Raw genomic sequence first — 17,594 nt, 5'->3', positions numbered from 1 at the left:
CTGCTTGATTTTCATTATAAAAGTACTACCCGTTCGGTTTTTCAACTTTCTAAAAATATGTGCGGCCCGCCAATGACTTGCAACTTTAATTTTGGCCCGCGAGCGACAAAAGGTTGCCGACCCCTGCCCTAGATCAATGTTTCCCAAACTCTTTGGGCCGCGGACCCCTGTTTGTGAATCCTATTTTTACGGAACCCCATCCACTGCGTATCAATTCATGTGCCTAACCAACGAGGATGAATAATGTTTCATCTGGATTTAGAACACAACAACACAAATGACATTAATGTGAAGAATCAATTTGTGACAAGAAAAATCATAGACCCGACTCCATGGCAACGATTCCATACAGTTTTACATATGCCTGGCCGAAATAAAACTCATGAAAGTCTGAATTCATACATACTAACGTTAAATATTAGTAGGCTAAGGGCAATGCGATAAAATTATGATCTATTTGTACCTCGATGCCCGGACTGTCTACTAATTCAACACGTTTTAATCTAACATTCAACTAATTTAATTGTGTATTCTTGGACAGGCTCACACAATTAACTTGGTTTCACGCTTCCTCCATGTCGCAACGGGGCTCAAATGACCTTGGCAAAATCGCACAAGTTTTCGACTGGTGATAACTCAATAACGCTCTGTGTAGCTCTGTGACCGAGTTTTTCCTCACAGACGCTAAAAGCAAGGATCGTCTTTATCTCGTTTACGAATGTCCATGTGACAGTGAAATATATATATTTCAGACTCTTAATATCGCTACGGACACCCTGTGTTGTCGTCGCGGACCCCGGTTTGGGAAACCCTGCCCTAGATGGACTACTTTATAATACTATTTTGTTCCTAATTTTTTATTTTATAATAATGTGACTGGTAAACTATAAATCACAAATCAGATATGAACCATAAAGTTAGTTCCACGTAAAACGATACAGTGACTTTGTTTTTGTTTTTTCCACCATTCTAGACCAGCCTTCCTCTGCCACCCACGCACATACACCGGACGGGATTAATGTGGCGATCGTTTATGACGATGGATTCTTTCCTGGGTTTGGCTGCGAAATAGAACCAACAATTCCACGTCAGGCTGGACTTGAATGTAACAAAAAGGCGGGGAATGCGAAAATGAAAAATAACGATTCCGTCGCTAGGTTACAAATATAAACAACGGAATGGTATTCTTGTATGTCGTCATTTATGGACAAGGCGTAAAATTGTTCGTATGAGAATATTTCGAAAAGTTGAAGTTCAAAGAAAATTTGCTAGAATGATAAACGGATCTAAAACAGATTATCGGTGTTCAATCATCACTTACATCACCTCACCCGTAATTGGACAAAACAACGATTGTGTGTGTCTGCCCATAATAGTCTGTCATTGAGCAATCTAAAATGTGTGTATTCGTCTTTTATATAAAACGCAACATATATTTAAAAATTACAAGGTTTTTCATATATGTTGAAGTGTGTTTTACTTTGTGGGTTGACGAAATGTTGTAGCAGGTTTATACCCAAAGTTGCCGGGAATATTCCATTATCATACCGAGTATCGGCCACTTTAGATTTTTCACAGTATTTAGTACCCTACCTATCAAACAAATCATTACAAAAAAACGTCAAGTTGTAGTGTGTTTTACTTAATATTTAGAGCTTTTTGACAAACAAAAAAAAACAAGAATTATACTTTATTTTACGATTTGTTATAGCAGTAGTTGGAATGTATCTCCTATACGTCACGCTTTGTAGTGCACTAATGGGAAACTAATTGTTTTGGCTTTCTCGTAACTTCTATATGTTTTGTGAGAGAACTCGAAGCATGTCAACGGTAAGTATTCTGTTTATTTTTGCTACATTGGAATGGGTTTATCATTGACTTCAATCCTTCATTTTTTTGTTCAACAATATTTCAGAGTGTTGTATCCGAGCATGGATTGTTGAAAATGTTTAGTTTTCTGAATCATGTAATTTAGGAACAATAACTGCCACTGCTTTGAAAGATGGTTTTGACACCATACCTAATTAATCCACATTTCAATATGATACGAATTAGTAAAAAAGTGACAATTTATTTATACTTCAATCGGGAACCTTCCTTTGAAAGCGAATGTCTGAAGAAATCTGCAATTTTGAAACCGTCAGCCTTATGTTTCAGCCAAATGAAAAACATTTGTTGATTACAAATGAAATATGAATGAAACGGTCATCAGAGTGCACAAAACAATCAGAGCGTAAAAAATAGTTTATCATAGCAAGGGTTGCAAATAATTTCTACATACTTCAAACTGATGTTTTTACTCATGTGTGTTATTTTTTATATAGACGATGGTTCTTATTATTTACAATGCGAAGCGGGAATATAAACGCACTGATTCTGCACGCTACGCTCAAGCATAATGATGTTCCTGAAAATGGCGTCCCCACTTATTTAGATGATCTGATGAAATAAGTTTTCGTGACAACTGTTTCGCAAACTGTCTTGACATATGAAATGCGGTTTTCACCCACGCAGTTTCGCATGAAGCATTTTTGCATTGTTTTACGTGGTAATGGGTAATATGAGTAGATTCCGTCCACCTACTGTTTTTATGTAATCACGATACGCTAATAACTATATTTAGAGTCACGAGGGGATGGATCATTTACTTACTGTGAAAATTATCACATTATAGTAAGCTACACAAGAAAACATAGAATTTGGAAAAGTAAAACTTTAATCATACTGAGAGTCACAATACATCGTATAGAAAACTATTGATTCGATTGACAATTTAGGGCTTCTATTAATTAACAATGGCGTATAACCAACTGTATATAGACAAGCGAATGATGAATTAGAGTGACCGAATGGCGGTCGGTCATATATACCAGGGGTGGCCAAGTGGTCGATCGCGTCTGATGAGAAAATTTGATAACATAATATATATATATCTCAAAAAAATGCCTCAAAACCAGTTTCATGCAACGCATGTTATGTGTCTTAAAACAGGAATAATACAGTACTGCGCATGCGCAAAATACGATATACACACATATATAGTATACTGAGCCCTGTCGAGGCCGATAGAGTATATTATTACGCAACAAAAGAAAAGTTTCGCAGATGCCGATATTAAAAAATGAATTCGCCGAATATCGTGTGCCTTGACTGACTTACGATCGTACAATAACCCTTGCACTCTATGCGAAAGTAATTGTCTCACTCCGAGAGTAGTATTATAAACTTTATTCACGACATATTTTTCTAATTCCAAGCGAGCGAAGAATCGGACTCGGCGGAAATTCATGTTTTTTAAGGAATTCAACACTTACGACTGAAGATTAGGCAGGCCTTGAATCAGAATTGTATGATTTAAATAAATCCTAAATAAATGATGAAGCATTTACTTCGGTTACAATTACATAATCTAGTTAACAAATTAAATAGAAGATAAAACCAAAATTATGGCGATTCATAAAAAAAATGCGCCCAAAGAACCGAGCTTATTGGCAGCGGTGGATTTTTTTGTATACAAGTGTGCAGTTACTCACATATTCAGTACTCATTTGTTTTTTGTGCATGACCTTATCACAGATCAGTCGATCGCGAGCTATTTTGACTCCTGCCGTGCCATTTCTTCCTTAAAAACGCTATGGACTAAACGCAAATCACATCCTGGTAGAGCAGTGTTTCCCAACCCGAGTCCGCGGTGTCAAATGAGTCCGCAGAGCGTTTGTCCGAGTCCGCAACGAGCCAGAAATTCGTGCGAGCCGCAAACGATTTTGCGGAACTTAACTATCGGCCAATTTACGTTGGAATTTACATAAAACATAAAAAGCAAGTTTATTCACATAACATTAATCGAGTCAATAATTATTATTGGTTACTGAGTAGGGCTGGGCATATATTCGAATATTTAACTATTAGAATAGCAATTTAATATTAGAAAATTTGGTGACAGGTGACGCGACAGGTCACTTGCACTTGTGCGCGTCCCCTAATCAAACGATTGGATTTCACAACTCACTCACGAATTTTCGACGAAAACACACAGGTCGGCACACGCGTCGATAGATGGTAATAACCCGAATTTTCCAAATTGAAAAGCGGCATTACAAAACGGAGAACACCATAAGTTTCGTTTTATGATGGTCCGCGACCGATTAAAAACGCTTTTTTATACATTGCAAAACGCAAAATTTTGGGTGCTACCGTAGTATACGTATACTAGGGCATCCTCCCTTAGAATTGTTTGCTTTACTGCCTCAACATTGATACGCCGCATAGTCTAGTAAGTGTTGTACGAACAGCTCAGATTTGTTGAATTCACAAAAATACGAATAAAAACAAAATATAATCGGGCCCTTTATCACGCATTTTTGTGTCCACGGATTGTCATGATATTTTCTAAGTAGTATTGCTTTTATTTCGCCATCACAATCACAGATTAAAATGATCACAATGAAATTAATAATAAAGCAAGGTGATGAATATTCATTTTTTATTTACTAATATATTTTAAATATATTTTTATTAAGTACTGAATCAAGTTGTACTTTCTGGAAATTTATAACAGCTAGAGAGATTTTTCTAACGACGATAACAAATTTGCAAGATCGCAAAAATATGTAACAAAACTAAATATAATCGGGCGATATAGTCTCACATTATCATGTTCACAGATTGCCGAATGGCATTTTAAAGAAGAAATGCTTTCACCTTGTCGTAAGTCGACGCAACCGCGAGTTACCATGAACACAATTAAATTAATATAGAAAGACATTGGATTGAATATTGTGCGACAGAAAGCCAATTATACACTAAAAAAGTCGGCTCTTTTTAACGAACGCGTAATTGCGGTGAATTTCCGATATTGAAATTCGTTACAATTCTGTTGTATTTGATTTTATTGCTTCTTCGCACAGGTTGCAATAAACGCACGTTGAGTCCGCAAAGGTTTTGCGGGTGAGAAAATAGTCCGCGATCAAAAAAGGTTGGGAAACGATGTAATAGAGTGATTGCGTCTTATACTTTTGGCCGTGAAAAATTTGAAGGGTATTTATGGTCGGCCGCCCCGACCATTACAACAAAATATCGGGTAGCCAAATTCTTCATCCTTCGATTTCAAAACATTTACATTTCTCAAAAAATGATTCTGGCCTTGTGCGAGACTCAAGTATTGGACGACGCACAATTTATTCTTTTACTTTAACATAAGAGTGTTGGAATTGTATTCATCGGAAACCGGTAAAAATGATACATCTACGCACATTCTTATTAAAAACAAGAGAGCTATGCTCAAATATATGGACACGTGGAGCCACATAATTTTGATGACGTCATAGCTAAAAATAAAAGTAATAGCCCTCTAGCAAAAAATATAATCTCTACTCACTGAAAATTTCAAGATTGGTCCAGTAATCAAAGAGAAAAGCGGTTTTTTCAAAACGTGTCAAAGAACAAGAACAACATAACAACAAAACGATCGTTATATCCACTACGTGTCCAAAAAATGAATACAGATAAATGTGATAATTTGTAGTCAAATTAAAACACTTCGTTGAAACGAAAGTACCGTACTTACCGTGCGTTTGATTGATGATGGAAGCCAACAAAATTAGAATCACTTTTATCCACGAATTCCACATTAGGAATATTCCCGAAGACTTACTCGATAATTCCCTCGTTCTCCGAAAGTAAATTGGTTCAGAAGCAACCTTCAAATATTTTACAATGTACAAATGAAATTTTAAGCCATACGTAAATTTTGACTAGTATATTACGCTGTAGAAAAAATTAGGTGAAGATTATATTATTTGAGAAAATCGGCGCTGACTTATGTAGCGCATGGCACTGTAATAGCTAAAGATCTTACCATTATTGTTGTAAAGAAAATATAAATTATCCAATATCTTTCGATAGAATAAGAGAAAAAACACAGTAAAGTGAATCACACAATTATTGCTAAAATCCATCGTATTTAAAATGAATTTACACCAGCAATTTGAAAACATCGAAAAGTCATGCAACATGTTACTTTATTAACGAGTGTTTCCTGGCTCAGATTACTGCAATTTCAGATTTGACCACTAATTAATTGGCCCGTATTTATCCAAATTATTTCAATAGCCCTAACAAATTTGAATTTGTATGTTATTTTTCTGTTCAAATTAGATTAGAACACTAAAATGGACATTTAAGGCAGACCAGAAACCTAAAAAGTGATTATATGGCTAAAACGTAGAAATAGCGGCATCGCTCAAAAATCGTTGACGACGTGTAGCGACTATCAATCTGCCTGTCCTATAAACAGTATGCGCACAAGTTCGCTCATCTAAAAATCGAGCCTTTTTTATACATCTCTACAGTCTACACGATTCACTTTTTATCAGGCAACTACGCGTTTTCCCTCGTCCAGAATATTATTTTCATACTGTCACTCAAAGATTGATAGCTATGGAGAATTATAAAAGATTAGATCATTAGATCACGACAAAAACGTATGAGACATTGCTAACATGACACACGTGATGTAAAAAATAATTTATAATATGTTAATTTGCAACGAACATTGCAAGAAATCAATAGTAAGATTGAGTAATTAGAGTAATCAGTCATTAATTATAATCAGACCGAATAGGATATATAAATAATCGAAATATTGATAGGACGATGGATTTTTTACCCTCATAAGTATGCTGATTCAACAATCTATTTCCACGAACAAGTGTGAGCATGAAAATATTTTCAGATACGCAGAAATGAGTGAAACTGTGCGTAACGAGACACGTTTAAGTCAATAGCCGTGTTATAGTTACCATAATTTGACACAATTTCGGTCTTATCATGGGTTCACTAATTGAATTAACTTCGGAATCTGTTCCCAATTGCTAATTATTATCCGCACTGCAGTAAGATGATGCGAACCTCCGTGCTTGAGACGTAACGATTAGATATTATCTATGCAAATTCCTTCGAATCTTATCGTTGTTCTATTTTGAAATATGATTTTCAAAATAATAGCGTTGTTGTTACACTTTCGAAACGGGGGTGATTTCCACAGATAATGAGTCCAGGAAACAAAACTGGTCCTATAAATTATATCGATCATTTATATATATCGCATTGGAGTAACATATCATGAAATTACTCGTCTCAATGAAAAGTCGATTTTTTTATTAAATTATTGGTAATTAAAACGCAGTGAGTTGATATAAAAAAATCAGTATTGGCATTGTGCACCGTCATCCATATACCACCTTTTCGCCGTTGCTTGGATGTTTTATAAGACAGAAATGAATGGAACAAAAGTTGTAACTCGTAACTCGGGGTCAAGGTTGGAAATATTAATTAATATTAGTATTTTATTCTCAACATCGTTAAACTCATATTGTAGTTAAGTTTACCTTGGGTAGAACGTCAAATATTCAATTTACTCATTTTCGAGTTATTGGTATTCTTTTAATTTTCCATTCAGCATACGAGACATCTATTAAAGACAGTAAAATAGTTGTTTGTAATTTGTAAAAAATTAAACAGGATACGAAATCTGCACCGTGGCGTCAGTAATACTTCATCGATCATGGTTAATCCACCATATCCATTACGACGTATCTCATTTCCACAAAATGATATCGGTAACAGATTAATCCTTACTAAACATGATCGCTCAAGACCGTTTGGTCGCAAAATAGTCTGGCTTTTAAAGTCTTGTTACAGATTGTCAATAATAACATGTAACACTCTGTCTGTTAGTAATACTTCAATTCAACACTCCGAATTGAAAATTAATCGATTTGGTTTTCTGTGTTGATTATCATTAGTATTTGTGACTATCCCATTTCTCTGTGATATATTTTAGAGCGTCATTGTTACTTTTTCATCGTCTTGTTTTCTTACATTCCGATCTATTCTATATTTATGCACAAGTCTGGATGTTCGTTTCTCAAATTGTCAATCAAAATAACGGCAAAACCCCGCAACAATTCAATTTAAAATATTCCAAGACTGATAATGTCCACCACCCTTCTGATGTGATACATATTTCATGACTATCTTTGCAAAAGAATGATATTTCATTCAATTCTCTAATGGGGTTTGAGATTATTTTTGATGTGGTGAATTAATTATGTATGTGAGAGATGTGTTGTTGATTAAAGTCGTATATCTTCAAGTCCTTTTTGTGACTCAATGCAGAAAACTGCTAATAGCATTAGAACGGAAGTGACCTGGTAACCTTTTCTGCAAGGTGAATTAATGGATAAATTTTGCTAAATATGCACTTATACAATGTAACAAAATTTAACATTAAATGAAGAAAGATTATTGAAACTGCTTTTGATAAAGGTAAATTGCAAAAAAATATTCTTTAGGCAATATGTACGCATACATAGATATCGGTCGATTTTCTATATCGCCCCATTTCAAGACTTCATTAATCTTAAAATAACACATTTCGAATAAATGGTGCGCTGGAAAGATCGTTATTTATGACATAACATGTTATTACTGAATATAATCTCAACCTTTTGAGCTTTCACTAGCTTTTGTCACTGACTCTATCAATAGAACATATTCCAATTTTCACACGAACACACGTCAAAGTTCTGACAACAATATAATGTATGAAACTTGAAAAGTATTCCCATTTTATAATATTCTAATATGAAAGCGTGGCTATTCTAGCAAAACTTCATGATTTGACACTCCATCAATTCTAACTTCCCTTTCCTCTAATTCCTCTGGCACGCTATTTTCTAAATATGTTGCTGACTTCTCGAACTTCAGTATATGGCGAATGATAGTATGGTGGACTAATAGTTAGCACTGTCAATAAATTTAATTTCATTTTCCATATTCGCTATTTGTTGCGAGCAAGATATTTTTGGCGAGAAATACACACTAGCTTTGGGCTGTAAATACGTACGTAACAACCCTGTAATATAAAATAAGCAAGATTTTTCAACAACCTCAACAAAATACAATATATATGTAATACACAGAACTCTACTAATAATATCAAAATTGTTGAAGGTTTGCCTCATTAAAATTAAATTTTTCATAAAAGAGATTACCAATTGCAATCTAAATCAAAAAATTAAATACTGCTCGGTGAAATCAGAGCTTTCAATAGCATTGACTAACAGAGAAGACATGTGGCAAAATGCACATTCTCTTAAAAAAAAACGCGGGTCAGAATAAGGTCACCTTGTTGCGAAACCCCAGCGCGGCCCAGATCGGATCGCCTAAGTTGGTTTGTGGGTCGTTAACTTCCGCGTCATGATATTCTTTACAAACGATTATTTTCTAACACATTGCTATTATTTCACGACAAAAGGTATCCAACTACTCACCATTATATATATATAAGAAAATGATATTAACTATTTTATTTACAATTCAGTTGAGCACCCGAACGATTTTTTTGGACCAGAACTTTCATAAATGAAGGTTGCGTTTACAGAGTAATGTCAGGTGGCTGACGTTTAAAAAAACTCATTCTAAACCCGTAAAGCTCAAGGCAGACCAGTTTTATTTGTAGATAAATACGGGGGTAGGTATACAAGTTATTGCCAAATTGATATTTCAAAGTTGAAAAACAAATCTCTTCAACTGTAAAACGGAACATTGGCATCACTCATAGTAATTATAGATATGCATTTACTCTTTTCTCATTCTTTATTTTTTAATAGGACGAATTAATTATTTTTACTGGCTTGAGATTTTATTCAAAATATTAATCGCCCATTGTCATATTTTGAAAGATAGATCGAGGCAAAAGATGGCGTAATTATTTCTTTGGCAAAATAATACAATTTGAATACGAAGGGTAAGTTTAAATACATCATGTATATTCGTCTGCCTCGAAGTGGTCTTAAGTTAATGATTGTGCTCTAAATCGATGAATATTTTATGCGTGTCGTCTACGTTTTGTGTTGATTCATGGCCACATCAGCTGATAAAACCTCGCTCCACACTTTCGAAGATTTACAGATACAAGATAATAGGTGGTTGTTTCTTGATATCATCAAAGTTACATTACCAATAAGGTTTCGTCACCGTATTGTTATATAAGAGCACCCGATACGATGATACATCTAGTAAACTAAATGAAATAACAGAATACCATTATCAGGATGCCTGTACATGCAAATTTTGCGGTATTATCCCAAGTATATTTGCCTCGAAAATTCCTAATTTAGGGTTCCAGGATACCTTTCTTACATTAAATATTAATGTTTGCTACCGATGACGAATATGCATACTGACTTACTGAAACCCGAGCTGAACTAAGACCACCTGGATATTCTCTCGTTTATTCAGTTTAATACCGTTTCTTTTTTATTTATTTCATTTCCACACTTATTGTTTTTCCACAAAACTATCTTGGAAAATTCTTCTTTCGCTTGCTAATTTGTTTGAACGCACAACAATACCCCAACGAATATTCCATCATCGCCATCCAACTTACAATTTTTTTTATTTCAATTCGGGCTATGTTGTTCAAACGAAGCGAGCAGTTGCAATTAAATGATTTTCAGCCCAATAGCCACGTATAAAAGTTTGGAATTTAGTTGCCCTCGGCTGCGGGATCGAATGCAATTTTTTTCCATTTTGTTCATTTATCGCTAATTGACGCGTGCTTTGCGGTATTGTAATCTTCGCTACTTAAGAAGGCCGCACAAGAGATAATGTTTCGTGGGCGATATTATCTTTGCAAAAATTCTTCGAAACAACAAATTCCTAACTAATGGATAAATAGAATAAAATTAAGTGTTAATCTTCAAATACCAACGTGGAGGTGTAGCGCTTAACGATAACGAATTGTTTTCCTGTCGTGAGTCATAAAAAAATTTTCATTTTCTGCCACGAAAAATAAAAATCTCTCAGTATATCCAGAATTTCATCTAAGAAAAACATCTTTATTTTTGACAAACGTACGTATGATGACTCCAATGGCTTCTTAAGGCGATTAATTATACATAAACGCAACTTGATATTCTTAAAAATGCCATTTTTACGTTATATCATTTTGATACGTGAACATGATAACAACATGGCGACAAAAACACCATGACCGTTTTAACTTTATTACAGATGCGTCGCCCAGGTGGTACATTGCACTATTTTTCTCATAGCGTGGGCCGTAGGGTATTAGGATGTTTATTGAATTGAAAAATGTATTATTTTTGAACATGATATATTTTACCTTAAAGGCAAAGCTAAGTTACCACCAATTCTATTTATTCGAATTATGAAAACAAAAAATCTTTTGCTCATGTAACAATTGTACACGTCACTAATTACCGGCCTTTTTATTTCTTTTTAATTATCCTACGTTGAATGTATCTCATTTTCTTCAGATAAAAATATATTTTTCATTAGTCGGAAGCTATCAAGTGGAAAATCAGAACAAAAGATAAAATGACGTGAAAATAAAATATGTCAACACAGTTCCATTGAATTCAAGTCAGACAAGACGAGTCGGAGAGAAATCAATTTAGAAAGTAGATTCAGTCGTTTTCGCAATCGGATGGCGCGGATAAATTTGTTTCATAGCAGATAAACTAAATTTACTTCAATAAAGTGATGAAGATTCAACAGAATGAATATCATAAGCAAATATTGTTGAAATTTTTCAATGCTTCGCGTTTACATATTATGCAGTGTAATTTAAATGCCATTTAACGGTTTATCAATAATTGCATCAGGACTGTTGTGTTCAGAGAGTAATACGCAACTAACTGACGTATAATATTTAATATCGCTCGAATCATTTCCAAAGATCATTTTTTTCACCAAGATTCTTTGAATAAAGAACTGTAAGTAAACTGGCCTGCTCGCCTGGCTTATCATATACATGTATATACAAAAGTGCGTTACCTTGAGAATATCGGTAGAATAACGAATTTATCGTCAAGAGACATGGTTATGTGATCTAATATCTAAAGTTGTTTCTTATAACATATTAAAGCTGACGATCACCACTGAAAATTTTCGCATTATGTAACAAAACACTTCTGACTACCTGTAGTGTAACCTGTTTTGCCGAAGACCGTTCGTCGATTCTCCGGCATTGTTTTGCATCGGATCTAAACTAACCCACAACCCATTCGTCGTCACGCGGGGAAAACGCACGACGACACGCCTCGCATCCCACGGATTAACCAGTTCTAAGGTGTGTGATATTTACCTTTGTTGTACTAAAAGTAATGAGACCATATAACTAGTTATTGATACGAGTATCGGACATGATCTTGAACCCTGAATTATTTTAGTGAATACCACAAAACGGACTGCAACATATTACATCAACGTAGATAGAATATCGTGATGCAAAATCGTGTCCATTTGATGCTGTCACACCGGTCAACAAAATGAAAGTCGTCAAGAAAGCTCACGAAGTTGAAAAACTGCTCCTCAGATGCAACACTCTTTCAAATTCGTCCAACATTTTATTGAATGCTGTCCAATAACGACGAAGAACGAAAATTGAGCTAAAATAAGTCTTCTCGGTCCAATTCTTCTTGTCTCCAAGATTGTTAGAGGGCCTTTTATGGGTTTAATTCTAGACCAAAATACGCTTCGATAAACTGTAACCTCAGTATGCATGATTTTCTTTTTTGAAAACATACAACTTTCAAAGATTTCATTTTATATGAATCAAATCACGATTATATACAATTTCTTCTTGTAAAAACTCACTCGGATCATACAGCAGCAAGTGGAATGTGAATCGTCGAAATAAACGATGCTATACGATCCGCCTAGACAATGCTTTACAGATTAGCCTATTTCGTACCATCTTCCATAAATTCATGAAAAATGCTTTATTCGGGATTAATATTCCGACGTAAATTTAGTTTAACATTATCCTTGAAGTCGTCCTTGTCAAGGAATCAATGCAAGTGAATACGAACAAAAATGTCGTAACACCTCAATGAATTGAAACGTGTGTTACCCCTAGCATCCATTTCCTTGACTGTGGGTAATTATCAATAACAACTTAACGGCGACGTAATAACAGAAAACTCTTCTGCCGCACATGCACTTTTTCACTCGAACACATTTTCAAGCATGGCTGTAAATGCTGACTCGTCTTTGTCATTTCAACTGAGATATATCAAATATTCAGGTACAAATCAAATAATTTAAGAATCGTTTCGTCTCTGGAAGAGTTACGGTTTAACCAAAAAAACTGTCCCCAGAAAGCTGCGATATACTGGGATAAATTTAGCTGTCGGTACTTTTTAACGGTGAGCGATTATTTCGAATCACAGTTGTGATTATGAACATAAATACTTTCGCAATGGTATAAACTAAAGGAAGATATTTTCTGGAGTCAAACATCGAGTAACCAATCTATCTTCTATTTCTATAACAATTAAAGCTTTTCCATTTTCAACAGGCATTCAAATACAAATGAAAATATAACCCGAGACCAAACGCGGAACTAAGTTTATTACTATTAATATCTTTATACCTACATAAAAATAAAAACATAAAATATATCAAGTGCAACTTTCACAACTTTTCCGTGGTTTTTCTCAAGAATTTTGCGTCGGAGTATTCATTTGGACGACAATGTCTGCTATGTCTATCTTCAATCGATTGTCTTCAAGTATATATGAAAAAAATCAAAGTTTGTCAATAACCAAGTACCTTTAACAGTTGGGTAAATTTGGTTAAACCGTCGTGCAACATTGATAATAAAAAATTTACTTTGAATTTATCTTGCGTTGTCAAGAGGTCATATTAGGATATAGATCTGGAAATGCAGGTCGATGAATTATTTATTCGAAAACCAGAACTATGTCAAACATTGGAGTAACCCGATTAATTGAATAACGTATAGTTTGGATGACTACTGAACAAAATGGTGAACTTTAAAAGTGTTTCGAATAAAACGTTTATTTTACGATACCAAACTCAAATATCCCAATCGACTTCAATTCATTTCCAAATTTTCACGATATAGGATTTATCGTAAAACCCGTATTGCCAAAAACAACTTTATTTTCCTGTTATGCCCTAAAACCACAACTCAAAATGCATTCATGAAAACGTTTCCGACGATTCATCATCATAACTACATAGTAGTCGTGCACTTATATTAGTATAAATTTGGGAGTTGAATTAAAAAGGATTTGTTAAATAGATTTTCAATTTTGAAATAATATGTCCCTGTAACATTTTGTGAATTCTTTATCCGTAGCTTTCCAAAAATGGATGCTGTAGTGTTGACAGTTGCTTTGATCAGAGTAACAACCAGGAAATCGACATGATCAAAACTACCGTCTGAAAGCTTCCGTAAACAGTCTTGAAACGAATTCGTCATGATAAATCCAATATACCTGTTTATAAATCCGGCAGAAGGTTTCAGGGGCGTACTTTCAAATGGGCTCGAGTTGGATTTTTTACGTCGGTGTGCCTTCGAAATAGTTTTATCTTTACCAGAAGATTGGAATGTAGTGTTGCCAGATACTGAAAATAGAATTTCATCAAAATAAGAACTAAATATGTGTCATAGGACAGACAAAACTGTTTAGATTAGGTATATTCTATTAAATTATCGATTTAAACTTTTATTTATAAATGTCCCATTGTGTACTGTTGTAGCATACAAATTTAAATATACCTTTAAAATTGGACAACATAATAATAAACACGATTTTGGCAACAAGGTAAATGAAATAAGGTAGGATTTATTACAAGAATGCAGGAAATTTGGCGAATGCGAAATAATCTAGAGAGAACACATTATCACCTGGTGCAATTTTCTTTTTGGAGCGAAGACGCATTTCTCTGTCTTTAGTCGACGGGCTCCGCACTCTGAAGTAAAAAAAAAACGTTTTGGAACATCACAGATGTACCGTTATATAGCAACTGGATAATTGTTTTAGCAAAATGACAGAAGATATTTAAGGGTTTCACGCAAAGACATGAAATTTTGACGTTATTCGCCATGATAACGTTAGTTTTTCATTAGAACGGCGGCATCATATATATATATATATATATACGTATACTACACACAGTGTCAAGTGAAAATATTTATACGCTTGATATATTGAAAATATCGATCATTTCACAATATAATAAAATATTCTTTTTGTCATAAAAATGCAAATATAAATTCATGAACTATACCAGTGTTTCCCAACCTATGGGTCGCAACCCAAAATTTTCTTGGGTCGCGTGTTTCTTCAACGAAAACCCAAAGGTTGCTGCCTTTATTTTGTAGTTTCTTCGATATTTTATTGGAGTGTTGCTCAATAATAATTGTATATGAAAGAAATATCATAGCGTAAAAATTTGGCATCTGTTGTTTTGCTAAAGCCACACCACGATTTCAAAAACTTGCGCAGATTTCTCACTTTGAGTTAATTTTTGAAAAACGAAATTTTATGTAAAAATGATTTTCATATTAGTCAGGTCTTAAGACCATATAAGGAATAAGCATTACATATCGCAAAATTTTACAAAAAATTTTTTTTCAAATGATTCGGGTCGCTTGAAAAAAAGGTTGGGAACCACTGAATTATACTAATAATTTTTCACACAATTTGACGGCATCATTGATTCCAGAGACCTTCTAGTTCACTCATCCATCCAGGATTGGGATTAGATTTATAGATAATTTATCACAGAGGTAATACAATCTTCTAAATTTCTTGAAACATTTACCTGTGTGGATGTTCAACAGCACTGTCTTCACAGTAACGTATACCAGTTTCTTTCTTGTCTTCTAAATCTAGAAAATACGAGATATTGGCTATACATTCACAAAATATTTTGAAAAAGAGTATTAATTATTCGTATTCGTGCAAAATTATCTCTTATGCGAGTTGAAAGTTCTGAAAATGTTAGAAAACCTATAATTTGCTAAAAATAACTTCAGAAATATATAAAAAATTTCGTTCATAGCAAAATAAATCTGAATGAACATGAATGAATATTATTTGGTGTAAACAATGGTTTTGTCTTAAAATAATCAACGTAACTGGTTTCGAAGTTTAAAACTGGTCACAAAGTTGCGTAACATCGCCGTTAACGGCCTAATGCGGTCTTGTTTTATTCCAATACCAAGTGTGACTCCTGTCTGGAATTCGAACCCTAAACATCCGAGTCATGATAAACAATGCAATATAAAAATAATACACAACAATGTTCCGTTTTGTATTTTTGGCTTGCATCTCAAGTCCAATGATGACGCACAACTCTTATGTTCGGATAAGGGACGCTTTCCAGTGCAAATTTAGCTAACTTACCAGCGCCATCTTCCGAACAAAGGATGCTCAATATTTTTGGTATGGGCTGAGTATGATCTTCATTCTTTTGTTTCACGTTGTTTATATGTTCTGCGACATTATTCTGTTTGATATTGCTGCCTGCTGAAGGTCCAGGTGCACCCTCAGCTTCGTTTTCACTGAAATTACGGTGTTTAAAAGGTCAGATTCGTCCAATTTTTTTTTATGTGATTAAAATAAATATTGTACGAGTACGATGAATCATTGGAAGTTAGTAAACTGAACAAGAAAAACCAAAAATAGTTCCTAAGTGAATCATTACCACATACATCGATATGAGCAATGTAAATTATCAACTTTATACCTACTTAATTAATTACCCAATTATTATCAAGTAATATTGAACCGGCCACAGTAAAGCTCCAAAAAGAGTTCATGAGTTCGAATTGATGTTTTTTCTACAAAATCTGCAACCCAAATTTTCTAAATTTTGTCTGATAAACATCAATTATTGTCATTACCTAAATAATCGTGTATACGTTTTGTAATATATCATAAAATCTTTTTAAATTTTACTGTCAAGTCCGTGAACAATTGTAGGTGAAAATAGACTGCCATATCCAGAATACAGTTCTATTGCGTTTTTGAACTACCTACTTTGTTCCTATATGTTGATGCGACTGTTGTGTGCCGTCATCCCGGCTTGGTGATGAATTTGCATCAACTGGGCCAGTTTCGCTCAACACGTCGAGACCTAGAAGTGACGTCACAACCCCCAAAGCGAGCGAACCAACCAAATGTTCAACGCTGTTAGATTCGTTCAAGTCTTGAGCGATTTCTGACTGAGGTTGTTCATCTGTGTATATACATGCAAGAGTTATACCCGGTTGAAATTTATTAGGCTTAATTTGATAAGCATCGGTCGGGTCTTTCGGGTCTCTTCTTCCGACCAGTCTTTCAAAAACTCTCAAATTGAAAGTAGGCTATTTAAAAGCATATATATGAGTGAACAATATAAAAGTGTACAATATGTAATTTGTGAAATGTTATTTAGACAATGTTGGTAGTTATTTCGTACATTACTTGTGAAGTTTATTCATCGAAATCCCTCATGATCATAATTATCAAACTTAGAATCTATTTCTAGAATTCCCAGAAAAAATCCCTGATAATTACACAATTACACAAAAGTACAAAAATTAGATTAAAATAACAAACATACAAACCTTCATTGTGTCTTAAAACAACAGACGCAACGATACGTGCAGCCAGACTTTCCATGACATTGTTGAAGTCTTCGGATGAAGTTGTCCCTGCGCCTAGATCTCCAGCAAATTGGGTTCTGGTATAGAAAATGTTTAT

The 17,594-nt window shown here is 34.4% G+C and overlaps 2 protein-coding genes across 3 annotated transcripts in view; both read right to left on the bottom strand.

The window, feature by feature from the left end:
• LOC120328836 (uncharacterized) overlaps positions 1 to 5,762 on the bottom strand; it is a 30,178-nt gene extending 24,416 nt beyond the window's left edge. For both annotated transcript variants that reach the window (XM_039395380.2, XM_039395381.2), the window contains exon 1: positions 5,567 to 5,762. In XM_039395380.2, the coding sequence (XP_039251314.2) occupies positions 5,567 to 5,630 (64 nt within the window). In that variant the 5' untranslated portion in view covers positions 5,631 to 5,762. The remainder of the gene's footprint in view (positions 1 to 5,566) is intronic.
• A 7,643-nt stretch (positions 5,763 to 13,405) lies between these two features.
• Positions 13,406 to 17,594, bottom strand: part of LOC120328681 (uncharacterized) — a 29,348-nt gene continuing 25,159 nt past the window's right edge. The window contains exons 28-34 of the mRNA XM_078114189.1: positions 17,459 to 17,574; positions 16,890 to 17,088; positions 16,254 to 16,411; positions 15,670 to 15,736; positions 14,750 to 14,814; positions 14,337 to 14,466; positions 13,406 to 13,597 (exon numbers count right to left, since the gene is read on the bottom strand). Coding sequence (XP_077970315.1) covers positions 13,507 to 13,597; positions 14,337 to 14,466; positions 14,750 to 14,814; positions 15,670 to 15,736; positions 16,254 to 16,411; positions 16,890 to 17,088; positions 17,459 to 17,574 — 826 coding nt within the window. The 3' untranslated portion in view covers positions 13,406 to 13,506. The remainder of the gene's footprint in view (positions 13,598 to 14,336; positions 14,467 to 14,749; positions 14,815 to 15,669; positions 15,737 to 16,253; positions 16,412 to 16,889; positions 17,089 to 17,458; positions 17,575 to 17,594) is intronic.

This window comes from Styela clava, chromosome 7, assembly GCF_964204865.1.
Source record: "Styela clava chromosome 7, kaStyClav1.hap1.2, whole genome shotgun sequence".
NCBI lineage: Eukaryota > Metazoa > Chordata > Ascidiacea > Stolidobranchia > Styelidae > Styela > Styela clava.
The sequence above is the reverse complement of the archived record's forward strand: the minus strand, read 5'-3'. Positions and strand labels throughout refer to the sequence as shown.